This window comes from Amphiura filiformis, chromosome 12 (assembly GCF_039555335.1).
Source record: "Amphiura filiformis chromosome 12, Afil_fr2py, whole genome shotgun sequence".
Taxonomy (NCBI): Eukaryota; Metazoa; Echinodermata; class Ophiuroidea; order Amphilepidida; family Amphiuridae; genus Amphiura; species Amphiura filiformis.
In genome coordinates this window covers 62947963-62975884 of record NC_092639.1, presented here as the reverse complement: position 1 = coordinate 62975884, position 27922 = coordinate 62947963, and the positions used below count along the sequence as shown (strand labels likewise).

The following is a 27922-nucleotide window of genomic DNA, read 5'->3' as shown; positions in this document are numbered from 1 at the left end:
AAGTGAAAGAGAATCATGGCTACAAGAAAACAGCGTGCTCGTAACACAGGTAAGGAATTAACAACACCAAATCTCGCCGTTATTATGATGTTAGCATTTTTATAATAATTTAGCTAAATTTGGTAACGGATAAGTCTGTCTTAACCAGGGATGCTGAAAGTGGGGAAGCGAGGGAGCACCGCTCTTTGGAAAGGACTATCAAATTCAGGAAAGTAGGCCTATATGTGGGAGAAAAATAAATAGGGTGAAAAAAATAGAAAAACGTTGCTTGCTCCTATGGAAGAAATAATTTGCTTTCTGCATGCCAAATGTTAAGGTTGGTCTGAACCCTGGAATTATGAAAACTTTCGGGCCTCATAACTGCGAAATTATTAGTCTAAAGAATATAAAAGTATACATTTTTAGACTGGAAATGACTTGCTGAATTCATCTGTGAGGTCAATTTGGGCCAAAATGCTCATTTTGGAGAAAATCCCCCAAAACTGGTTGTTTGGCCCAAATTTTTTCGTGCAACGTAACAAAAAAATGGTTTGGCCAAAAATGTTTTTTTATTAATTTTTAAAAAACTAGATAAAATATCTAGGGACAGTTTTTTCATTTTTTTGAATTTTGACCAACTTCACCAAAAATATTTGAAATTTGGGCGAAAATCAGGCTTTTTTATGATTTTTTTGAAAATTTTGCATTTTTTGACCATTTTTGGTGCAAATTTCTCAAAGTTTGTCAAAATTCAAAAAAATAAAAAAACGGTCCCTAGATATTTTTATCTAGTTTTTAAAAATTAATAAAAAAGCATTTTTGGCCAAACCATTTTTTTGTTACGTTGCACGAAAAAATTTGGGCCAAAAAACCCGTTTTGGGGGATTTTCTCCAAAAATGAGCATTTTGGCCCAAATTGGACCTCACAGATGAATTCAGCAAGTCATTTCCAGTCTAAGAATGTATACTTTTATATTCTTTAGACTAATAATTTAGCAGTTATGAAGCCCGAAAGTTTCCATAATTCCAGGGTTAAGACCACCCTTAAACAATCACCGAGTTACTGGTTGTTGAATACCTAATGTCTAACAAATGCTTGATTTCGCTGCCTTTATTATTTGTGATATCTCGTCTGCTTGCCTAACTATTAGAGAACATGTGCCGTTTCCTTTGAAATTTCTCGGTAAATTTTTGCTGAATTTCCGTAAGCACTATATTCATTTACACACACACACTCACCCAATGTGACCCACACATCAGACAGGCACCCACCAACACCCTACCCACATACCGTATAATTCGCATACATAGCTGCAAAAGTTTACATGGTTTACGAAACTTTACCAAATTCCTTCAGCAATGTTTCAGGAAAATTTATATCCGAATTTTCGTAAAGTTTTGTCAACTTTTCTCGGTACGTATATGGATATAACACTGCGCCCAAAAAGTATCCATACACTTAAAGTTTAAAAACCAAGCTATATTGGGTGCTGTATATTATGCGTTAACTCACAAATTCCATTGCCCAAATCAGGTGACATCTTGGAAATCAGCCTTTTCCGTTGTTATCTATTGAAGCATTCCCTAAAAGAGGATGCTAAAATCGACCACTATCCTTTTATATATCATTTTGATAACAGACACAAAGACGAAGTACGTGGTAACAACGAAGTGCAATGGGACAGCAGGTGGTCAATTATCTATCCAACTATTTGGAGAAAACAGCCATTCTAACGAAACAGAACTGAAGCATGGTTTGGAAAGATTTGGAAAAGAAGAGCTTATCTCACCTTACCTGGGAGAGCTCTCGTCAGTGAAGTTACTGTGGCGTAATAATACAGGTAAGCCTATATTGTTCCGTCACCAAAAGGTGTTGTGGAGGCGACTGTCCCGTCGAAAATTATTTGGGCTAAATAGTCAATTTGTTAGAATCATTCAAAATTCGTCACCTGTTGTAACAGTGACTGACCTTTTGTGGTAAATCTTTATAACGAAGCCGGAAGAACGGCACAGGATATTACATGATTGAGTTGATATTTTGTATTAAAATGATTGGTACCCATCAATTTAGATGTTTATTGAAAAGCATGCCTCCTAAAAATGCAACATTGGACGCTCTTGAAATGTCCAGAATGTACAGTTTATGACTTCTCATGCAATTAATGTACAAATTATTGGGATTATGTTGAATTTTGATGTGTCCGACTTACCAATTACCAATGAAAACCGATGGGTACCAACCATTTTTGATACAGCTTGTAAACGAATTGAAATTATATCAGACATCGCGAAGGAAGAAATAAATTGTAGGTGTATAGTTATAGCTGCTGCTGATCATTGCTGTTCATATTGTCATTAAGTTGTTGAAAAACACATTTTGTGTATTCCTACCGTACAGGGAAAAACCTCACCTGGCATCTAGATTCTGTACAAGTTGTTAATGAATCAAATTGGGAAAGCTACAAGTTCACTTATAACGGTCTACTCAAAATAGACAACGACTCTAACAGAACTGAAATAGAATTAACCAGAGGAAGTAAGTACAGGTGTCAAAGTCTCTCATTGGGCTATTCTATTTTGAAATCCACATCATGTGAAAGCTAAAGTCTTCTACAGAGGGAGTGTGGGTTTCAAATAGAATAGACAATGGTATACTTCTATTTGACATACTCACTCCAGTTGTGGAAGATATAGGTAAAGCCATAATACAGGGGGAATATGTGGTTAAAAAATAAAAAAACTTACTCACTTTGTGGAATATACCGTACATCTCTTAAATCTTCCACAGCGGTATACCGCTCTGGAAGATTTCAAATGGAACATCCCATTGTATCTCGGGAAACGTCTATGGCAAGTATATTGCACAATAGAACAGAAAAACATGTTTTTTTCGCCCATAAATTTGCTTTTTCACTGATAAACCTAGTTTTTCAGTCAAAAAACCAGGTTTTTCGAATTCGATTGTGATATTTTTTTTTTTAAAAACCAGGTTTCTCGGTTGAGATACCTTGACTAAAAATCAATTTTATCAGTAAAAAAACAAGTTTATCGGCGAAAAACAAAGTTTCTCGGTCGATAAACTTGGTTTATCAAAAACCATGACAATCGAATTCGAAAACCCAGGTTTTTCGATTGAAAAACCAGGATTATCGACGAAAAACCAGGTTTTTCTGTTCTAATGTGCAATATACTTGCCATAAACGTCTGGAATAAATAGAGTAAACATATGGGATTGCAAATAATCAATTTTGAAGAAGATTATGAGGATAATAATTAGAAAACGGAAACCTTCGGCGACAACTTTCCCAAGATCGTTGATCTTCGGAGCTCAACCATATATCGCCATAAAAAAGTTATACTTGTTTGACTCGTAGCGGTTGCTTAGTAATTATTACGGATGTAAACGCGAAACACGTCATCAAAAACGTTGCACTCGTTTGACTTGTAGCGGTTGCTTAGTAATCATTACGGATTATTGCAAAACACGTCATAAAAAACGTCACACTAGTCTTGTTTGACTCGTATTGGTGGATGGATAGGCTATAGTAGTGCTTTTTTTGGATAGACCGTTCGGATGTAAACGCGAAACATGCATTCAAAAACGTTACACTTGTTTGGCTTGTAGCATGGTAGCAGTTGTTTAGTAATCATTACGAATGTAAACACGAAACAGGCGATCAAAAAAATTACATTTGTTTGACTTGTAGCTGTTGCTTATTAATCATTACGGATGTAAACGCAAAACAAGCAATCAAAAACGTTACCTGTTTTTGACTCGTAGTGGTTGCTCAGTAATCATTACGGATTTACGGATGTAAACACGAAACACGTATTCAAAAACATTGCACTTGTCTGACTCGTAATGGATGCTTAGTAATCATTACGTTACACCATGGAAATGGTTACACTTTATTGACTCGTAATGGTTGCTAAGTAATCATTAACGCGAAACAAGCCATCAAAAACGTTGCACTTGTTTGACTTGTAGCTGTTGCTTAGTAATCATTACGGATGTAAATGCGAAACACGTCTTCAAAAACGTGTACTTGTTTGACTCGTATAGCGGTTACTTAGTAATCATTACGGATGTAAATGCGAAAGACGTATTCAAAAACGTTACACTTGTTTGACTCGTAGTGGTTACTTAGTAATCATTACGAATGTAAACGCGAAACAAGCCATCAAAAACGTGTACTTGTTTGACTCGTAGCGGTTACTTAGTAATCATTACGGATGTAAATGCGAAAGACGTATTCAAAAACGTTACACCTGTTTGACTCGTAGTGGTTACTTAGTAATCATTACGAATGTAAACGCGAAACAAGCCATCAAAAACGTGTACTTGTTTGACTCGTAGCGGTTACTTAGTAATCATTACGGATGTAAATGCGAAAGACGTATTCAAAAACGTTACACTTGTTTGACTCGTAGTGGTTACTTAGTAATCATTACGGATGTAAACGCGAAAGACGTATTCAAAAATGTTACACTTTATTGACGCGTAGCTACAGGACCCTCTAAATTCTGTGCAATTTTTCTTGGCAACTTTATATCCCCAAAGAATTCCATGATATGTCTTGTTTACAAGTTTGTCAGAGGCAAGAACTATATAATTATAATGAATCAGATGAGTCTAGCGTAATGTGATACCTTGGTAATCACCTAATTGATCTTGTGAAATTGTTAATATTTTTGTCAACCCTGCGTTATAAGCACTTTACTATAAAATGTATCTTATTTCACAATTTACAGAGCCAAAACCGTCAATATCGTACCGCAACCTGTCTCGGACCCCAACATCAGTAATCATCAAAGGTGTCCACTTGACAAATTTTGCAGAGAAGAAGACAGTGGACATTACCTATTCTTGCGACGGTCACGAAGCCATTTCTTACACCTGCAAATATGAAACTTACGACTTGATTGCAGACACTGAGCATGAGTTACCTGGATATGATCAAAGCTGGTCTGGAATTATTACAGCCAGAGCGTCAGATCGTAATAACAATACTGCAGAATGTCAGATAAATATCAAACAATCAGGTAATAATGATAATAATAGTAATAATAACTTGCATTAAGAAAAAAATATTTTTCTCAAGAACTCATGAAACCTGTTCAATTTTCACGGCGTCAGTATTTTAATTGTAAACCCATCCACTTTTGTTAACTCGGGATCCTATTTTCGTGACTTAAAGACTGAACCTCACGAACTCAAGCACACGCGCACGAGTTCGTGACTTCTTGACTTAAAGTCACGAAGTTAGGATCTCGAGATCCTTACTTCGTGAGTTAGAGCTTGTGTTACAAGCGCTATCATAATAGTTGTCAAATGATGGCGCTTGTGACACAAACTCTAAGTCACGAAGATCCTAACTGCGAGATCCTAACTTCGTGACTTTAAGTCAAGAAGGCACAAACTTGTGCGCGTGTGCGTGAGTTCTTGGATTCGTGAGTTCATGTCTTTAAGTTACGAAAATAGGATCTCGAGATAACAGAAAGTGGATGTGCTTACAATTAAAACACTGACGCCGTGAAAATTGAACAAATTTCATGAGTTCTTGAGATCCGAAGTTGTCTTAACTATTTCTTTATTTTTATATCTTTACTATTTCTTTATTTCAAATTGGCTAAGTCAGGAACACGAGAAGGCAGGACTCGTGATCACAAGATCTTGATTTCCTGAGTTACAAAAAGAACCGCATGGCCCTTAATTCCGTACATTGCAGTTCAACACTGTTTACTGATATTGAGATATCGTATATTTCCAATTGTCTTAACATGTAACTCTGTATGGTTCTTTTAAAGGTGTAAACGTGCTGGGAAAGTAAATTGCAAAACAATATACATTTCAAAATATCTTTAGAAATAAATGACCATGATGAAAGCAATAATTATTTAGTTCCATTTGTTTTATTTGAAGGTCCATTTATAGAACCAGTAATCAGCCACATTCGTACATCAGTTACCACAGCAACGGTTCGACAAGTAACATGTAAGAATTTTCCTGCTGATAGCCAGGTTCACATCACCTACTATGATGGGGAAGAATGCCTCGGAAAGTTTCCTGCTGGGGAAGAGCATAAGCTAACGAATCTGAAGAAAGACACAAATGAGATCAATGTAGAAGCAACAGATCAATTTGGAAACATCGCCACAACAACTTTCAACATGGACTTGAAGAACCCAGCATTGTCGTATGAACGTGTTGCTCGAAACCCGACATCGATAATTATCAAGGGTGTACAACTGGTAAACTTTCCAAACGATAGTCAAACGACTATAACGTTTGTGTGTGATGGTCATGCTGACATTTCGCATACTTTGAAAGAAGATCGAGTTAAAGATAAGCCTACAGATCATGTACTACCTGGATATGGCCGAACTTGGACAGGAGGGATGATCATTGCCAGTGCCTCAGATGGTAACTACACTGCACAGTGTGAAATTAGGATTGATGGAACAGGTAATGGCTGAATGTTTGAGTTCTATTGATTCTTATTGGGAAGTGCAATAATTATGTGTGCCACTGGTTGGGGTGTGGGGCGTCAAGCAATGTTTAATAGGCCCGGGACCAAATTCAAAGGCAGGAGCACCGTTTTGAAATTTAATGATGTACCAAAAAGGCGCAGTTAAACATTTTTAAAACAAAACACAATATTTTGCAATATTAAATACATACAAAATAGTACAAGATTCTTTTGAGCACCAAAAATGAAACAAGTGGCGAAAAAACAATTTCGGCACATCAAGAGTGGAAGAATTTTGTCTGGCTATCTAAGGGAAAACCCTTTTCGGCAAGCCATTTTAAAATGTCAATGAAATTATAGTGCAACCAAACAAGGTTACTACACAAACAGATTCCCACTTCACATTCGTCAATTTATTTTCAAAGGTCCACTAATTGAAACCATTACCAACCACACTCGTACATCAGCTAGCACAGCAACAGTTCGCCAAGTTGAATGCAAGAACTTTCCTGCCGATAGTCAGGTGCTCATCACCTACTACTATGATGGGGGAGCATGTCTTGGAAAATTTTCCACTCATCAGGGACATAGGCTGACGAACCTGAAGAAATCTACCAAGAACATAAAGGTTCAAGCAACTGACGATTTCGGTAATATCGCTGAAACAACATTTGAAGTCAACCCAGCAGTACCCGCTATATCATATGAACGCGTTTCTCGAACTCCGATTTCTATCATTATCGATGGTGTGAAGGTAACAAACTTCCCGAACATGGAAGATGTAACGATTATGTATACATGCGATGATCACAAACCTATTTCTCATACTTTGGAAAAGGACCATCAACAACGTCAGGGACAAGATTACACTTTAAGGCACGAATTATCTGGATACAGACAAAGTTGGGAAGGTGGTATGATCATAGCAACAGCATCAGATGGCAACAGAGAGTACGCAGCTCAGTGTCAGATCCAAATTGAAGGCCCAGGTAATCTGTCCTCACAAGTTAAAAAAACATTGTCTGTTTTGTTAAAATTAGGCCGTCATTTCACAAATTTTCGGATTTTTCAGACTACAATTTTACACAATAATAGTGCCAAAATGATCCACCAAATGGCTTCAATTAGGTCTTCATTTTGTAAAAATGTCTCACTTATGAGGGAAGCATATCTCCTCCGACACCCCTGCGTCAGAGACATTACTTGAAAGACCTGAAATTGTAATTGTCATTTTCACTGGCAATGGTTTCATATTTCTGTTATTTCGTAATCAATGTATTAAGTAATATCTCAAATTGACGTTAAGAGAATGGCGCGAAATTAGGTACTAATAGATTGCACCTTTTGTCTTCTTAAGGCGACGCGATCTTTTGTTGGTCGAAGCAACCGAAAAAAAAAAATCGATTTATATTATGATATATTATTGAAAAATAACACTTTGATGTTTTGAAAAAGGGCATTCTACAAATCATATACTTTGAAAACTTGCTTGATTTATCGTTGTTAATGAGTTATGCATGTTTTACAAAAGTGTTGTTGTTTCAGCCCTCTTTACAACATACCCCAAGAACCACAGGACCTACAAAAGTATATCTGTGATATTTGTATTCTTCTACACACTCTCTATGAAATAATCAATGCAATTTTTACCATTCGCAAGATGCTGTGAACTAACAAATCGTAACAGTTAAAATAGCTCCTAACCTTAACATTTATAATAACCAATTTCCGTTTTATTTCTTTTAAAGGTCCCTTAATAGAACCAGTAACCAATCATACTCGTACGTCTGTAAGTACAGCAACGGTAAGACAGGTAGAATGTGGGAATTTCCCTCAGGACAGTCAGGTGTACGTCACCTACTATGATGGAGACGATGTTCTCGGGAAATTCCAACTTGGACAAGAACACAGATTGACGAACCTAGAACTATCCACGAAGACGATACAAGTCCAAGCTAGCGATGACGTTGGAAATATAGCTGAAACATCGTTCGAAGTCGACAAGAATATTCCTGCAATATCATATGAGTCCATTTCAAGAACACCTACATCGATATTCATCAAAGATGTGCAACTGACAAACTTTCCAAACGATGAGGATGTTATCATTACCTATTCATGCGAAGGGCACGAAACTATTACTTTTACCAGGAAACGTGATCACCGGACTTCAAAGATTGGACATGAATTGCCAGGGTACAACCAAAGTTTCACGGAACGAATCATTACAGTTACAGCGTCCGTTGGTAGCTATGAGTACAGAGCAGAATCTCAGATTAACATCCATTGGCCAGGTAAGAGTTAATCCTCATGCTATTTTGACCAGATAAGAGCCTTAAAAGGATCTCCTCATCACATCATAATATTGAGACATAGGACGCTGAGCTGTAACCATTGTAACTGATAATATCATTCCACGGGCTTTCCCCTGAAATATTTATTACATTAAAACACGCAAATGCAAGTATAGAACCATATGAATGTGCGGGTTAATGCTACAGATTCACTACTATGTATGCATTTAAACTGGAATAGCGCACTCATAATCATACTTCGGTACATACTTTAAGGCAAAATATCACCACTAGATCTCCCTGCATATTTTCCAGGACCATTGATAGAACCAATCACCAACCATACACGAACATCTGTCAGCACAGCAACAGTTCAACAGGTAGAATGCAAGAATTTTCCTGTCGGTAGTCAAGTGTACGTCACTTATTATGATGGGGTAAAATGTCTCGGGAAATTTGCTGTTGGAAGTGAACACAAGCTAACTAATCTGAAGGCATCATCAAATGAGATAAGAGCCCGGGCAACAGATGGGCATGGAAATATTGCAAAAGCAACATTCATCATCGACCAGAACATTCCAACTATCTCATATACATGTGTGTCTCGGACACCAAAATCGATAGTCATCAAGGGGGTGCAGCTCACAAACTTCCCGGGAGATAACGATGTCAATTTAACCTATTCATGTGATGGGCATGAAACCATTTCTCACACTTGGAATAAACCTCAACAACATCACGAGTCGACTTTATGTGTTGATCATCAATTGCCTGGATACGATGCAAGTTTCAAAGCAGGAAACATAGTTGTTAATGCAACAGATGTCAACAACGAGTACAAAGCACAATGTCAGATTGGCATCCAAGGAAAAGGTAGGGAGATACAGTATTAGCTCATTGCTTACTTGCTTACTTTGCTTATGTCGACTTGTCTAGTCGGACTCCGCTGATGGCTCTCCACACAACTCTGTTCTGCATGCAGTTCCTAATGTCTCTCTTGTCCAGTATCCTCGATTAGATAGTTCATAGACATTAAAAAACTGATCAATGCGCATACAAAACCATGAACTAATGGAACTAAACTTCTTCATGATTTATATACATTTGGCACAAAGAAGATTGACAACATAATATGCAACATTAATTCACTGCAATAATGAATTTTCCACTCTTGTTAAACAAAATTAGTTTATCATCTCCGTTTTGACTATTTTCTAGGACCAATGATAGAACCAATCACCAACCATACACGAACATCTGTCGGCACAGCATCAGTTCAACAGGTAGAATGCAAGAACTTTCCTGCTGATAGTCAGGTATACATCACATACTTTGATGGGGAAGAATGCCTCGGGAAATTCGATGTTGGAATGGAGGAACATAAGCTGATTAATTTAAAGACGTCATCGAACACGATTAGAGCTCAAGCTACTGACGAACTTCAAAACTTTGCTGAAACAACGTTTATTATCGACCAGAACGTTCCAGCTATATCCTATGAATACGTTTCCCGGACCCCAAAATCGATCATTATCAAGGACGTGAGGCTAACCAACTTTCTAAGTGACGACGATGTAACTATAACATACTCTTGTGATGGGCGTGAAGCTGTTTCGTTCACTTGGAAATACGGTGAAGAAGATCAAGACTGGTGTACTGAGCATGAATTGATTGGGTACGATGAAAGTTACAAAGGAATCATAACAGCTACTGCCACAGACACCAGCGAAGAGTTCAAAGCACAGTGTCAGATTAGCGTCCGACTAAAAGGTAAAGATATGTTTAAGTCACTTTTGTAGTCTTATATGCACGAGAAGATTATAAATATGGAAAATACAAGCAAACCCCGAAATTATTTTGTATTTTTTTATGATAGAGAAATATAAGCACTACTACATGTAGCTTGAAATGTCGTTGTCAGAAATGCAGGCAATCATTCTGAAATTGTCGATTACATTTTCCAGGACCAATGATAGAACCAATCACTAACCATACACGAACATCTGTCGGCACAGCAATAATCCGACAGGTAGAATGCACGAATTTTCCTGCTGATAGCCACGTGCACGTCATCTACTATGATGGAGATCAATGTCTCGGCAAGTTCCCTCTTATGGTAGAACATAAGGTAGCTAACCTGAAGGCATCTTCAAACGAGATCACTACTCATGCAATAGACGAGCTAGGAAATATCGCTGAAGCAACTTTTATTATCGACCAGAACATTCCAACTATATCGTATGAATACGTGTCCCGTACCCCAACATCGATTATCATCAAAGACGTAATGCTGGCCAACTTTCCAAGTGAGGACAATATAACGATAACCTACTCTTTTGACGAGCGTGAAGCCGTTTCGTTTACTTGGGAACACGGTGAACAAGATCAAGACTGGTGTATTGACCATGAATTGACTGGGTACGATGAGAGTTGCGACGAAATGAATATAATAGCTACTGCAACCGATACCAAGAAAGGGTTCAGTGCTAGGTGTCCGATTAGCGTCCAAGGAAAAGGTAAAGATAAATTAAAACCTTTTCTAAACAACTTGAACACATTTGGGCGTATTTTGTGTTAAAATGGCAGAAGGCAATTATGTAAAACACGCACAAAACTACAAACTGTTTATGACGCACAATATACTACCATCTTGTTGGTTATATTTTTCCAGGACCATTGATAGAACCAATCATCGATCACACACGAACATCTGTCAACACAGCATTAGTTCGGCAGGTGGAATGCAAGAACTTTCCTGCTGATAGTCAAGTGTATGTCATTTACTACGATGAGGAAGAATGCCTCGGGAAATTCGGTCCAGGACATGAACACAAATTGACTAATCTGAAAGCATCATCCAAGAAAATAAAAGCACATGCAACGGATGACCTTGGAAATATCGCCGAAGCAACATTCATCATCGACCAGAACATTCCAACCATATCATATGAATACGTATCAAGAAACCCAACATCGATTTTGATCAAAGGTGTGCAGTTGACAAACTTTCCAATTGATGACAATATCATTGTAACTTATTCCTGTAACGGTCGTGAAGCAATTTCCTACAATTGGAAACATGGGCAGCAAGACCAAGATTCACCCTCAAACATTGAGCATAAATTGCCAGTTGATAGTTGCAACGAAGGAAATATAGTAGCTACGGCAACAAATACCAGCAAAGAGTACAGAGCACAATGTCAGATTAGCATCCAAGGAAAAGGTAAACAGTCCGGTCCGACTGCCTGATCAGGAAGTACTGCCGAATCAGGCAGCATGTTGCCGAGTTGCCAACACAGGCTTTGGTAACCCTTCCGAATTCGACAGACTAAGGACTAAATTGTTCATGGTGATTTTATAAAAGATCGGGGGAAATTTTACTTTAACACACATGAGCTACATGTAAGTTGACAATTTTTCACCGGGCGAAAAAAAATTCCACCGGGAGAAAAATAATTTAAATAACAAAACAATTTCTAATGGTTTTTTAAAAAATTGATTTAAATATGCAAATTAACTTTATTTTAACTAAAATTGATGAAAAATTACTACTAATTGTACATTTATTGATAACTTTATATATTTTACCTAATTCTTTACTCTAAACCAAGAAATAACGGTATATTAAAAGATGCTCTATTTGAAATAGAGCATTGCATTGTGGGATACCATACTGCCTGACTCGACAACATACTGCCTGATTCGGCAGTACTTCCTGATCAGGCAGGTAAAGAAAATGTTAGATATTTCACAAACACCTTTGGGCGTCTTTTGTATTAGACCGTTTTTGAGAACAGGCACAAGATCATCAACTGTTTATGACGCACATATCACTATCTTGTCGATTATATTTTCTAGGACCATTGATAGAACCAATCAACAACCATACACGAACATCTGTCAGCACAGCAACTGTTGGAAATGTAAAATGCAAGAATTTTCCAAGAGACAGTCGGGTGTATGTCAGTTACTATGATGTTGAAGATTGTCTTGGGAAATTCGCTGTTGGGGATGTACACAAGCTAACCAATCTGAATGCGTCATCGAAAAAGATAAAAGCACAGGCAACAGATGAGTTTCGGAATCTGGCTGAAGCAACATTCATCATCGACCAGAACATTCCAACCATATCATATGAATACGTATCAAGAACCCCAACATCGATCTTGATCAAAGGTGTGCAGTTCACAAACTTTCCAATTGATGACAATATCATTGTAACTTATTCCTGTAACGGTCGTGAAGCAATCTCCTACAATTGGAAGCATGGGCAGCAAGATCAAGATTCACCCTCAAACATTGAGCATAAATTGCCAGTTGATAGTTGCAACGAAGGAAATATAGTAGCTACGGCAACAAATACCAGCAAAGAGTACAGAGCACAATGTCAGATTAGCATCCAAGGAAAAGGTAAACAGTCCGGTCCGACTGCCTGATCAGGAAGTACTGCCGAATCAGGCAGCATGTTGCCGAGTTGCCAACACAGGCTTTGGTAACCCTTCCGAATTCGACAGACTAAGGACTAAATTGTTCATGGTGATTTTATAAAAGATCGGGGGGGGGGGTTTACTTTGACACATATGAGCTACATGTAAGTTGACAATTTTTCACTGGGCGAAAAAAATTTCCACCGGGAGAAAAATAATTTAAATAACAAAACAATTTCTAACGGTTTAAAAAATTGATTTAAATATGCAAATTAACTTTATTTTAACTAAAATTGATGAAAAATTACTACTAATTGTACATTTATTGATAACTTTATATATTTTACCTAATTCTTTACTCTAAACCAAGAAATAACGGTATATTAAAAGATGCTCTATTTGAAATAGAGCATTGCATTGTGGGATACCATACTGCCTGACTCGGCAACATACTGTCTGATTCGGCAGTACTTCCTGATCAGGCAGGTTAAGAAAATGTTAGATATTTCACAAACACCTTTGGGCGTCTTTTGTATTAGACCGTTTTTGAGAACAGGCACAAGATCACCAACTGTTTATGACGCACAATATATCACTATCGTGTCGATTATATTTTCTAGGACCATTGATAGAACCAATCAACAACCATACACGAACATCTGTCAGCACAGCAACTGTTGGAAATGTAAAATGCAAGAATTTTCCTAGAGACAGTCGGGTGTATGTCAGTTACTATGATGTTGAAGATTGTCTTGGGAAATTCGCTGTTGGGGATGTACACAAGCTAACCAATCTGAATGCGTCATCGAAAAAGATAAAAGCACAGGCAACAGATGAGTTTGGGAATCTGGCTGAAGCAACATTCATCATCGACCAGAACATTCCAACCATATCATATGAATACGTATCAAGAACCCCAACATCGATCTTGATCAAAGGTGTGCAGTTGACAAACTTTCCAATTGATGACAATATCATTGTAACTTATTCCTGTAACGGTCGTGAAGCAATTTCCTACAATTGGAAACATGGGCAGCAAGATCAAGATTCACCCTCAAACATTGAGCATAAATTGCCAGTTGATAGTTGCAACGAAGGAAATATAGTAGCTACGGCAACAAATACCAGCAAAGAGTACAGAGCACAATGTCAGATTAGCATCCAAGGAAAAGGTAAACAGTCCGGTCCGACTGCCTGATCAGGAAGTACTGCCGAATCAGGCAGCATGTTGCCGAGTTGCCAACACAGGCTTTGGTAACCCTTCCGAATTCGACAGACTAAGGACTAAATTGTTCATGGTGATTTTATAAAAGATCGGGGGGGTTTACTTTGACACATATGAGCTCCATGTAAGTTGACAATTTTTCACCGGGCGAAAAAAAATTCCACCGGGAGAAAAATAATTTAAATAACAAAACAATTTCTAACGGTTTTAACAAAAATTGATTTAAATATGCAAATGAACTTTATTTTAACTAAAATTGATGAAAAATTACTACTAATTGTACATTTATTGATTACTTTATATATTTTACCTAATTCTTTACTCTAAACCAAGAAATAACGGTATATTAAAATATGCTCTATTTGAAATAGAGCATTGCATTGTCAGGATACCATACTGCCTGACTCGGCAACATACTGCCTGATTCGGCAGTACTTCCTGATCAGGCAGGTAAAGAAAATGTTAGATATTTCACAAACACCTTTGGGCGTCTTTTGTATTAGACCGTTTTTGAGAACAGGCACAAGATCACCAACTGTTTATGACGTACAATATATCACTATCTTGTCGATTATATTTTCTAGGACCATTGATAGAACCAATCAACAACCATACACGAACATCTGTCAGCACAGCAACTGTTGGAAATGTAAAATGCAAGAATTTTCCTAGAGACAGTCGGGTGTATGTCAGTTACTATGATGTTGAAGATTGTCTTGGGAAATTCACTGTTGGGGATGTACACAAGCTAACCAATCTGAATGCGTCATCGAAAAAGATAAAAGCACAGGCAACAGATGAGTTTGGGAATCTGGCTGAAGCAACATTCATCATCGACCAGAACATTCCAACCATATCATATGAATACGTATCAAGAACCCCAACATCGATCTTGATCAAAGGTGTGCAGTTGACAAACTTTCCAATTGATGACAATATCATTGTAACTTATTCCTGTAACGGTCGTGAAGCAATTTCCTACAATTGGAAACATGGGCAGCAAGATCAAGATTCACCCTCAAACATTGAGCATAAATTGCCAGTTGATAGTTGCAACGAAGGAAATATAGTAGCTACGGCAACAAATACCAGCAAAGAGTACAGAGCACAATGTCAGATTAGCATCCAAGGAAAAGGTAAACAGTCCGGTCCGACTGCCTGATCAGGAAGTACTGCCGAATCAGGCAGCATGTTGCCGAGTTGCCAACACAGGCTTTGGTAACCCTTCCGAATTCGACAGACTAAGGACTAAATTGTTCATGGTGATTTTATAAAAGATCGGGGGGGGGGGGTTACTTTGACACATATGAGCTACATGTAAGTTGACAATTTTTCACCGGGCGAAAAAAAATTCCACCGGGAGAAAAATAATTTAAATAACAAAACAATTTCTAACGGTTTTTTAAAAAATTGATTTAAATATGCAAATGAACTTTATTTTAACTAAAATTGATGAAAAATTACTACTAATTGTACATTTATTGATAACTTTATATATTTTACCTAATTCTTTACTCTAAACCAAGAAATAACGGTATATTAAAAGATGCTCTATTTGAAATAGAGCATTGCATTGTGGGATACCATACTGCCTGACTCGGCAACATACTGCCTGATTCGGCAGTACTTCCTGATCAGGCAGGTAAAGAAAATGTTAGATATTTCACAAACACCTTTTGGCGTCTTTTGGATTAGACCGTTTTTGAGAACAGGCACAAGATCACCAACTGTTTATGACGCACAATATATCACTATCGTGTCGATTATATTTTCTAGGACCATTGATAGAACCAATCAACAACCATACACGAACATCTGTCAGCACAGCAACTGTTGGAAATGTAAAATGCAAGAATTTTCCTAGAGACAGTCGGGTGTATGTCAGTTACTATGATGTTGAAGATTGTCTTGGGAAATTCGCTGTTGGGGATGTACACAAGCTAACCAATCTGAATGCGTCATCGAAAAAGATAAAAGCACAGGCAACAGATGAGTTTGGGAATCTGGCTGAAGCAACATTCATCATCGACCAAAACATTCCAACCATATCATATGAACACGTATCAAGAACACCAACATCGATCTTGATCAAAGGCGTGCAGTTGACAAACTTTCCAATTGATGACAATATCATTGTAACTTATTCCTGTAACGGTCGTGAAGCAATTTCCTACAATTGGAAACATGGGCAGCAAGATCAAGATTCACCCTCAAACATTGAGCATAAATTGCCAGTTGATAGTTGCGACGAAGGAAATATAGTAGCTACGGCAGCAAATACCAGCAAAGAGTACAGAGCACAATTTCAGATTAGCATCCAAAGAAAACGTAAGAATGTTGCAAAAGCATGACTTTCCTCTGCCGTGGGAAGTTCTACTAGAATTACTGATTGGTTTCTGCGATTTGAACAAAGAGTTGTACATAATCACTGCCCAGATTGTCTTATAACGATTGAAAAGAAAACATTACGAGAAGCCAAATGTAAACTGTATCTTTAATACTACCGCTTTATTTCTTATCTACTACTAATGTTGACATTTTTCATTGTAGCTCATTGTAATCATGATATTGTATCGCTTTATTTCTTATCTTACTACTAAATTGTTGACATTTTTCATTGTAGCTCATTGTAATCATTATATTGTATCGCTTTTGTTTCATACATGTAAAATATAATTATCTTCCAGGACCATTGATAGAAACAATCACCAACCATACACGAACATCCGCCAGCACAGCAACAGTTCGGCAGGTAGAATGCAAGAATTTTCCTGCTGATAGTCAAGTGCACGTTACTTACTATGATGGGGAAGAATGTCTTGGGAAATTCCCGGTTGGAATGAAACACAAGCTAACCAATCTGAAGGCCTCATCGAGAGACATACAAGCACAAGCAACAGATGATCTTGGGAATATGGCTGAAGCAACATTCATCATCAACCAGAACATCCCAACCGTCTCATATGAGCGCATATCACGTACGCCAAAGTCGATATGCATAAAAGGCGTGAAGTTGATCAACTTTCCAAGTGAGAACGATGTAACTTTAACGTACTCTTGCGATGGGCATGAAGAGATCTCTCTTACTTTGAACCAAAGTCTACAAGATAATGACTTAGTTTCGGAACATGAATTACCTGGATATGATGAAAGTTTCAAAGAAGGCAAGATAACAGCATCTGCAATAGATGCCAGCAATGAATACCGAGCGCAATGCCAGATTAGCATCCAAGAACAAGGTAGGGTAGGCCTATTATAATTTATATAACAGCTCGTAAATCCTCACGAACTCATCCACACACAGAACACCTTTAAACTGGGTAATGTACTTATACAGATCAAAAGAAGCATAACGACATCACAACTTCTTAATAACCAAAACTCTTAATTTTCAGGCGTATTAAATCAACAGTTCCTAATCTAGAATAGTCTTTTTTTCTTTTCTATAGGGTGTAACAATAAAATTTGTACAATTTTGAAAATAGAATGACACAAGTATGCCGCCTATTTTTTGGTTTGGTATTAATATGTCTATCAAGGTAATTTCTTTAGCCACCAGATAAGCTTTGTTTCAATAAAATCGTAGGTATACAAGTGAAGATATAACCAATTATGTAACCTAGTCTTAAAACCGCTTGGGCCACTTTTGTCTAAATGTTACAGAAGTGACTGAATAGACCAGTTGGACGGTGCTCTTGTGATAGGTCAATTTAAACAATGGGGTATTCGAAGTAGTAGAAATGATTACATAATAGAATATCTCCTTGAGTTTTTAAAAGTCACAACTAAGCACTGACATAACAACTTCATTTACTAGAAATCGTGGCTGCAGCTCAACACCTTCAACCCCAATTCACGTTGGAAGAGCGTATTTTTATGGTTGTGACATTCGGTAGCACAGGGAGTCAAGCAGAAACCATCAGATTTTTTATAGGTCATTTTCCAAACTCACGTCTTCCTTCAAGGCATACAAATATTACATCTAACTATGAGAAGTATATAAAATTTGTTGACAGAAATGCTGGCAATAGTGGTCGTCCCAGAACAGCTAGAAGCCCAGCTGAACTTAATTTCAAATTTTTATTGTTTTGTACTTATGGGTGCAAAAACTGTTCTCAATTTTACCAATGATATCTCAGGGATATGAGAAATTACTTTATTTATAAGATAATTCGAAAGAGATTTCATGACTTCATTTATAGATTTTAAAGAAATATCATATTATTATTAAGTTCATTTTAATTATATGAAGAAACACCACTTATAATTCTTTTGTGTCAGTTCTTTGATGTTCAATGCACGATAACGCTCGTGCCAACGTGTTGTGTGCACTTCATCCTCATTGCCTAACTGGGGGGATGTGGTTGGGTTGGATTGGATGTTTGTATAGTTGTTTGTTTCAATGTTGCAATATTGGCGCTGATTTAGCTGCTGCCTGCAAATTGCATTGTGTCTGTTTAGGTGTGTTTAATGTACAATTCTAGCAATTTGACCTGCGGGTCACCATTAGAGTTTGAAATAAAACCTTCCTTTTTTATAAACACAATCAACGCGGTTCAAACTTGATAGTACGCTAACATGGCAAAAGTGGCCCAACACGTTTTCTGGACGATTTAATTAATCGGACATAACTTTTGAACCCAAGCTAGTAAAGAAACCAACTAAACGCCTTCTGTTAGCCACGATATCACTAATTCTATTGCATATTACATTTGTGTCGTAACTCTTTTAGTTTTTTTCTGAGAAGTCAAAATGCAATTGTACAAATTTTATTGTTACACCCTGTATTTCAAAAATTGACATTTCCTCTTTGTCGATCACTTTCAGGGCCATTGATTGAACCAATCACCAACCATACACGAACATCCGTCGGCACAGCAACAGTTCGGCAGTTAGAATGCAAGAATTTTCCTGCTGATAGTCAGGTATACATCACATACTTTGATGGGGAAGAATGCCTCGGGAAATTTCCTATTGGGTATGAACACAAGCTAACCAATCTGAAGGCGCCATCGAAAGAGATAAAAGCACAAGCAGCAGATAATGTTGGGAACATCGCCGAAGCAACATTCATCATCAACCAGAACATTCCAACTATATCGTATGAATACGTTTCCCGTACCCCAACATCGATCATCATCAAAGGCGTGAAGCTGACCAAATTTCCAAGTGAGGACGATGTAACTATAACCTACTCTTGTGATGGGCGTGAAGCCGTTTCATTCACCTGCAAACATGATCAAGACTCGTGTTCAAGTATTGACCATGAATTGACTGGGTATGATAACAGATGCAATGAAGGAAACATAATAGTTTCTGGAGTTGATTCTAGCAAAGAGTTCAAGGCACAATGTCAGATTAGCATTCGAGGAAAAGGTAAAGATAATTATACAAATGTATTAATATCGCTGAAGACGTAGATCGAGTGAAAACGTTCCACTAAATGTTTTAATATTTTTTCTACCACTACTTATATATATTAAAATAATTCATATAAACACCTAAAAACTAATTTTGGCGAATTTTGTATTATGATAGACACATAAGATAATTTAAGATAATATTAAGATTAATATGTAAAAAACACACAGAGAAATAGAAAAACTACTACAAAGCTTGATATATCGTTGTCATGAATTCAATTAATATTATTATTACTCTCACCGACGAAAAATATTTCACAATCTTGTCGATTTATAATTTCCAGGACCAATGATAGAACCAATCACCAACCATACACGAACATCTGTCGCCACAGCAACAGTTCGACAGGTAGAATGCAAGAATTTTCCTGCTGATAGTCAGGTGTACGTCACTTACTATGATGAGGAAGAATGCCTCGGGAAATTCCCGGCTGCGGAAATACATAACCTGACTAACTTGAAGATATCCTCAAAGGAGATAAAAGTACAGACAATGGATGAGCTTGGTAATCTTGCCGAAACAACATTTGAAATAGACCAGAATATTCCAACCATATCATATGAGCGTATCTCGAGGACCCCGACATCTGTAGTCATCAAGGGCGTGCGGTTGATTAATTTTCCGAAGAAAGATGATGTAACTATAGTTTATTCCTGTGATGATCACGATAATATTTCATTTACTTGGAACGAAGAATTTCACTCATGGGAAGCTCATGATACACCTATCACTAACACTGATCATGAATTGTCTGGGTATTCTCATAGCTGGAGAGGAGGGAAACTGACAGCAACAGCAGTTTGTCGAAGTAACGTTTACAGAGCGGAATATCAGATTTGCATCGAAGGAGAAGGTATTGTTTTTAACAAAATGGTTGTAAAATGGTATACTGTATATATGTTACAAACATGACAAAGAACACATATGATAATCCATTTAATAAATGTGGAATGTTGGTCGTTCTGTCCCCTGGAATACGGAATCCCATTATATAAAAATTATGATTAAGATGTAAGCATATTCTACACTGTTTTGATATAAAAAGTACAAAAACCACTGTTTTGTTAACTTAGTCTGTAATTATTGTTGTTCGTTTCATTTAAAGGACCAAAAATACACCCTATTACCAACCACACTCGTACATCAGTCGGCACCGCAACAGTTCAACAAGTTGAAGTTCAGAATTTTCCTTCCGGTGGTCAGGTGTACATCACTTACTATGACGACGACGATGCAGCTTTAGGGAAATTCAAAGTTAGAGAAGTACACAAATTGACTAAGTTGAAAGAAACAACGAGTACCATTAAAGCTGTTGCTTCTGATGGATACGGAAATATTGCTGAAGTAATGTTCGATGTCGATCACAACATACCAGCCATATGCTATGAGCGCGCATCTCGAACGCCAACATCGACTGTTATCAAAGGTCTACGAATCAACTTTCCAAATGAGGAAGAAGGAATCATGGTAACCATAACTTATTCCTGCGATGGTCACAAAGACGTATCTTACACATGGAGACAAAACGGAGATGAGGATACCGAACACGACTTACCTGGATATGGTCGACACTGGGGAGGAGGGACGATCATGGCGACAGCTTCAGATTACAAAAAACAGTACACGGCGCAGTGTCAAATTTGCATTGAAGGATCAGGTAATTATAATTCTAAACTGATTTTCTTGTGTATAAATTTTTTAAAGGCATTGTTACAACACATATTAACTTCCTCACATGCAGCCTTACCTTAGTTCATCTCAAGTTCTGTAAGCCCTTGTAACTTCACGCGCGCGATTCAATACTGCGATTAGCGAAATACACACCTACGTCACTACCGAACTTTTGGCAAAGAACATTATAGCCATAAAACTGTCTTTAAATTTTCTTACTTGCAAGGTCCATTGATACTACCTATTACCGACCATTCTCGAACATCTGTTACCAAAGCAACTGTCCGACAAGTACAATGTGATAACTTTCCTGCTGATAGTCAGGTGCATATTACCTACTTCGACGGAGAAGAATTTCTTGGGAATTTCCCTATCGGAAGAGATCATAAACTGACGAATTTAAGGAAAACCACAATGGCGATAAAAGCCAAGTCTTCCGATGCATATGGAAATGTTGCTGAAACTACGTTCAACATTAGTCAGAACTTACCATCAATGTCATATGACCGCATATGTCGGACTACAACATCGATGATTATCAAAGGTGTGCAACTGGAAAACTTCCCAACCACAAAGGACTTAACCATAACCTATTCATGTGATGATCATGAAAACATTTCTTATTCTTGGATTCAGAATGATAACGATAAAGCTGTTGAGCATATATTACCTGGATATGATTGTAGCTGGGAGGGCGGGACGATATTGGCAACGGTGTCTGACAGGAACGATGAGTACTCTACAGAAAGTCAAATTTGCATCAAAGAAATTGGTAATGGTATATTTTTCTTTTGTAGAGATAAGGTGTAAAATCCAAAGAGGTTAGGCTTTAATAGGACCCCAGCAAGTAGCTCATGGAGGGTAAAATGGCGTGTCATGTGCCCGTTAACATTGGATTCAATTGTGTGCTTGCTTGTGTACTGTCGATAACACGAGCTAGCAGGCAAATTTCCACAACGCTCCATCTTACAGACATCAATTATCGTTCGATTTTGAGCTATTCCGATAATTGCAGGAGGTAGAATATTTTGATACCCATGCGTGCCAATCTCATATGGCATAGGAGGATTTATGGGTTATTATTATTATTCCGTAGTGAAGTTTATATCTAATCTCTGATAAATCTGTCTCTAGTTACAGTAGCTGTTCATATTATTGACAGAATCAATCAGTCGCAATCAAAACATTTATCGATACAAGTCAGATCAAAAAATGTGCATGTATTGTAATTTTTACAATTGAAACTTTCATGGTTCATATAAATATACTTAAGTCACGTATTAACAGACCATTTTCAATCATTATCGTTTAAAGGTCCATTAATAGAACCCATTACCAACCTTACACGTACATCTGTCAGCACAGCAACAGTTCAACAGGTAGAATGCAAGAATTTCCCTACTGATAGTCAGGTGTATATAAATTACTATGATGGGGAAGAATGTCTCGGGAAATTTCCTACTGGAAGCGAACACAAGCTGATGAACTTAAAGAAGGAAACGAAAGTGATAGTAGCCCAAGCAATGGATGAGCATGGGAATATGGCTGAAGAAACAATCAGTATCGATCAGAAGATACCATCTCTATCATATCAAAGTGCATCCCGAACCCAGACATCTGTTGTGATTAAAGGCTTGCACGTGGATAATTTTCCAGACGAGACCGGAGTGGTGGTAACATATTCATGGGGTAGACGAATCCAAACATTGAGTTTGACTACTGAGCATGAATTACTAGGAGTCAATCCAAACTGGAGAGGTGGAGTGTTTGCCATAGCTAGAGATGCCAATAAGGAATACAGTGCTGAGTGTTACATCAGTATACATGGTAAAGAGAGAATCTGTTTGTCTTACACGATGCAGGTTTAAAAATGTTGCAGCTCTAGTCATAGTTAATGCTCTGCGTGCTAGCCATAGGGTTCAATATAAAGTTTTGAGATATTTTCTGAAAATATCAAGAGCTATCTTAAGAACCACTGAACCAATACTAGGCTTGTTTGTACTCATTTTAATGTATTTTTCATGCTGATTCCAAATATGGTCATGAACATTTACAATTCTGAAATATTTGAAGTTTTGAACTTTCTTTGAAACTTGTCGTCTGCAGTCGACACCCGCGTGGGGAGAGATAAATTAATACATCTCCATAAAGATTTATTTATTACATGTATAATCATAATATCATCAGACGAACGCAATGTATGACCTAATACTAAATAAATATACTGCGACAAAAAAGTATCCTTACACTTGGAAAAATAATCACAATTTCCAAACTGAACAATATTGAGGTAAATGTGTTTTTATAATAGATGCACTGTCTAATCCTGCATCTTATGACACCACATTGAATCCAATGTGACCTCAACAGGTAAAGTTACAAACAATTGAATAGACGAAGGTCCAGTTTTAAAAGCGACAAACTGGCCTATGCAAGGGGCAAAAAGATCCCAACAAACGCAACAAAAATAGACAACACAGTTTCGTCAATGAAGCTTTATTTAAAGCAGCATTTATTTCAGTTTTTACTTCTTTGCACTTTTCATAACTTCCATTTTATTTGTCAGCTCTTTCGTTTCAGTTTTCTTTTGTTCCTTTTGTTTTGAATTAAAGGCACACAAAAATTAGCCATTTACCACTCTCAAACCAAATGTCTAGTCCGTGGATTTTTGGATAGGCCAATTTGTCACTTTTAAAACTGGTCCTTCGTGTAATCAAATGCTTGTAACTTGCTTCTTGAAGTCACATTGGATTCAATGTGGTGTCATAACGTGTCGGACTAGATAGTACATCTATTAAAATAACAAATTTACTTCAATATGGGTCAGTTTTGAAATTGTGATTATTTTTCCAAGTGTAAGGATACTTTTTGGAGCAGTATCGTATGTATCATTTACAAGTTATGTTGTTCTTCCCTTTGCATTTATCAGTACCAGAAGAACAGAGTGAGCCAGAAACGCATTTGCTAATTCAAATGTTGAGGGGTGATGGTTTCTCATTTGATATTTTGAAACTGGAGCGCAGACTGAACAAATACGACATGCAGAGAATCAAGGTGTTTCCGTATACAGATATAGGAGTCTCCAGTAAACTGCGAATTTGGGATGGCAATACAGGTAATATAAAAGAAAAGAAAAGCGTGTAAAGCATATTACGTTTTAGTAATATGTGTTTTAAAACACATTCTCGTATTAAGTACAAAGTGCTGAATTCAACTCGTTCACCTCAGGACATTGTTCTTAATGTATCGATCAATATTTACGTGAGTGGGGATTGGGGAAGCAAGCATTTGAAATGAAACAAGACATCATTCTCGGAATAAAGTGAGGATGAAATATATAATCAGAGCGCAAATGTATTCAGCGATCAGTCCCTAATTATAAATTGTATTTTTCGGTTTGTTTTATGCAATATTCGATTAATCTTGTTAATGGTTAGCATTTGTCAGTTATTCAGTATGAGATAACAAATTCTTTACCCAAATTCACAGGCAGCAAACCTTGTCAGCAGGTGGCGAATGTTCAACTTGTGGATCGGACTATGAAAAATCACACATTTAGAAACTGCTCTGCAAGGATTGATAAGGAAGGTAAGTTAACTGTCTGTAGCATATATTCTTATATAATTCTACATTGTCTTGTCCTTCTTCTTTTTGTCCTTCAATGTACATCATCATCATGGGATCATGTCTACAATGGTCTAGGACGGCGAAGATTTGTGCAGCTCCTTTCGCCGGCACTGTTCTCATTATAGTCGCGATGTCCACCATCACAGCATAGAATCATCTCCCGAGTTGTGTATTGATAGCCAGGTAATCTGACTCATCAGTTATGTAAATTCTTTAACAAGATGAAATTCAAATTCAATTTTATAATCTAGATGATGATCAAGAATCCACTTACAAGGTGACGACACAAACTACCAATCCCATAACCGATACAAGCGACTACACCGATGCAAATGTGTTCATCCAAATCATTGGCGAGCATCGGGTGTCTAATGTACTGCTACTAAAAGGATCACGCTCAAAGACATTCAGTGAAGTCTTCTATACTATACAAAGTCTAGGAACTGTAAGAAAGCTACGGGTATGGCATGACAAACCAGGTGGGTATTATGTTAGATATCGAGTATTCTACTTGTAATTTATAAATAATACACTTTAGAAAATCCCAAAAGCCTCTGCAATTTCACCCTAAATAAGTCACGCCGATGCGCACATCGTTAGCGACCTTCGTTACTGTAACTGCGCAGTAAGGTAGTAACGATATATCGGGTACATACTTTCGAATACCGTATAACTATAAACCATCCCTATAAACACAAAATAATTAGGCAAATATTGGGGATGGTGCAGAGCAAATCAATTGTGGTATTGAAACCTAAACTTACAAAAAGACATCTACGACATTGGATGCGACATTCACATGAAATCATTCGGTGGCCCATTTTTGCAATTTTTTTTGTCTTTTATTGGATATTTCCGACCGTATTTTTTAATTGTATTATTCATTACACTGAAATTTTTAGGCAATAATAATAATTCTAAATATATATAATGTGCAAGCGATTTTGAAAATGTGTAAGCCGTAGTAATCAATCTTCATATTTATTAAACGGGGTGTCGGGAAGTGCTTTCGAGTAGTTTTCTTACAACCACAGATCGCAGGAGCGACTTTTGGCGTGGTGATAGATAATTTGTGTATGTCATCATAATCAGTTATAATGATTAATTATTAAAATTATAATCTACGTCCGTTGCACGTATGCAACTGCTCAAACTATTTCATTTCTTTGCATATCATGAAATGTTGACATACCTTGAAAACTGCATATTTCCAATATCATAGGAGAAACTTTGGCATGGCATTTGGCTCACATAATCGTCGTAGACGAGAGGACAGGAAAAGGTTTCAAGTTTGACTGCAGTCGTAAGTTGGCCAAAGATGAAGACGACAATCAGATCATGACGGGCAGTAAGTAACTCTTTCCTCGGATTCTTCCACCTTTTTAAATAGTTGTGGGGTTGTTGTACTCACGAGCCTTAAATAACTATAAATTGTCCCTTTTTATTTTACTGACCAGAGGGGTTTGAAGTACTTACGTTCCTGGTTTGCGCCTGCTTGCTACCCGTGGTCGTCAAATCGCGTAGGGCATATAATAGGGTATCTAGGGTCGGTTTAAAGTAATTTTCTTATTCGTCGCTATGCGAAAATAATAACGTAATTAAACGATTCAGTATTAATCCAACGATTTTTATAATATATTAGCGACGGTTAATTCATTAAAATGGGAAATAAATATTAATATCTTTCCATTTCGGTGAGTACAATGGAACTGGTAATACTATTGTGGACCATCTGTTGAGCACATGAGTAAACCAACAAATGTAATTTGACTTATAGGGACGACCTTCAAGGTAATGGTTAAAGTCCACGAGCTTAACGAAGGCTTTATTCAATCAGCTAGTAGTAATGGTACACCAAGCGAGATGAAACAGGCTATCTGCAAGTATGAGAGCGATCAGACCTATGTATTTTATACAACAAGAAACTTGGAGGACGTGGATAAAATTCGTGTTTCGTATGACAACAGAGGTAAGATTCAAAATTGTAATTCCTTCACCAGAAGCTGTACAGAATAAATGCCACCAATATCCCCACTTAGAGGTTAGCAAATAAGATGTATGCTCCTGGAGCACAATGTGAAGGAATCTCTATTTTAGTGGGGTAAGACACTGTTACTTTTTCTAATCACCTTTACTTGTGCTAAGGTGTCCAAGTAAGGCATCTAAAGCTATATAGATGTAAAAGTCGCTATATCATTGACCCCGTGAACGCTTAACACTAGCTAACACTATTGTAGAATATAGCTTTAAGTGACGAAGAAGCATATAGTGACCAAACGCAATGATGTATGACATTGCTAATTGGACCCGCAGTTGTGGCAAACCACATTTATTACCAATGACTTTTATTAATTTTACCTATATTATTAAAATTCTTAGGGAGAACCTTATAATTAGATCCTTTGAAGCATTACTTTTCCAGAGTCTAATCCATTATCTAAACCTGCTAAATTAGTGTTAGCTTGGTGACATAACCTATATAATCTGGTATTTTCAGGCAATATGTACCCCTGATGCATGAAAAAGTACTAAAATCATATTAATCTAATAATCATTTATTCGCAGGATATCTTCCTGGGTGGGATTTAGAATACATTAATATGAACGTAAAAGTGTACAATGGGGCAACAAAGAAAGCTTCCGAATACGGCTGTATTGGCTGTATTACCGGAGAAGAAGATGGACATACAGTGAGAGAAATGACGCGCAGTGAGTAAAAGAAATTCATAGTGGGGGTTGTCATGGTTGTGGTGGTGGTGATAGAAAACAATGTAAAGAAGTTATGAATTTAACAGATGTAGAGCT

General features: G+C 37.2%; 1 protein-coding gene across 1 annotated transcript; it reads left to right on the top strand.

Moving 5' to 3' along the window:
• Nucleotides 1–15: 15 nt before the first annotated feature.
• LOC140166996 (uncharacterized) lies at nucleotides 16–27834 on the top strand. Its single transcript, XM_072190477.1, has 27 exons — nucleotides 16–49; nucleotides 1620–1820; nucleotides 2378–2515; nucleotides 4732–5022; nucleotides 5903–6445; nucleotides 6875–7438; nucleotides 8198–8743; nucleotides 9059–9616; nucleotides 9962–10513; nucleotides 10708–11259; nucleotides 11415–11966; nucleotides 12602–13153; nucleotides 13791–14342; nucleotides 14980–15531; nucleotides 16172–16723; nucleotides 17083–17634; nucleotides 19223–19771; nucleotides 20103–20672; nucleotides 20925–21476; nucleotides 21717–22262; nucleotides 22805–23317; nucleotides 24420–24605; nucleotides 24980–25078; nucleotides 25369–25596; nucleotides 26340–26465; nucleotides 26895–27086; nucleotides 27683–27834. Exons 1-27 carry the CDS (start codon nucleotides 16–18, stop codon nucleotides 27832–27834), a joined length of 11004 nt encoding a protein of 3667 aa, XP_072046578.1.
• Nucleotides 27835–27922: the final 88 nt, after the last annotated feature.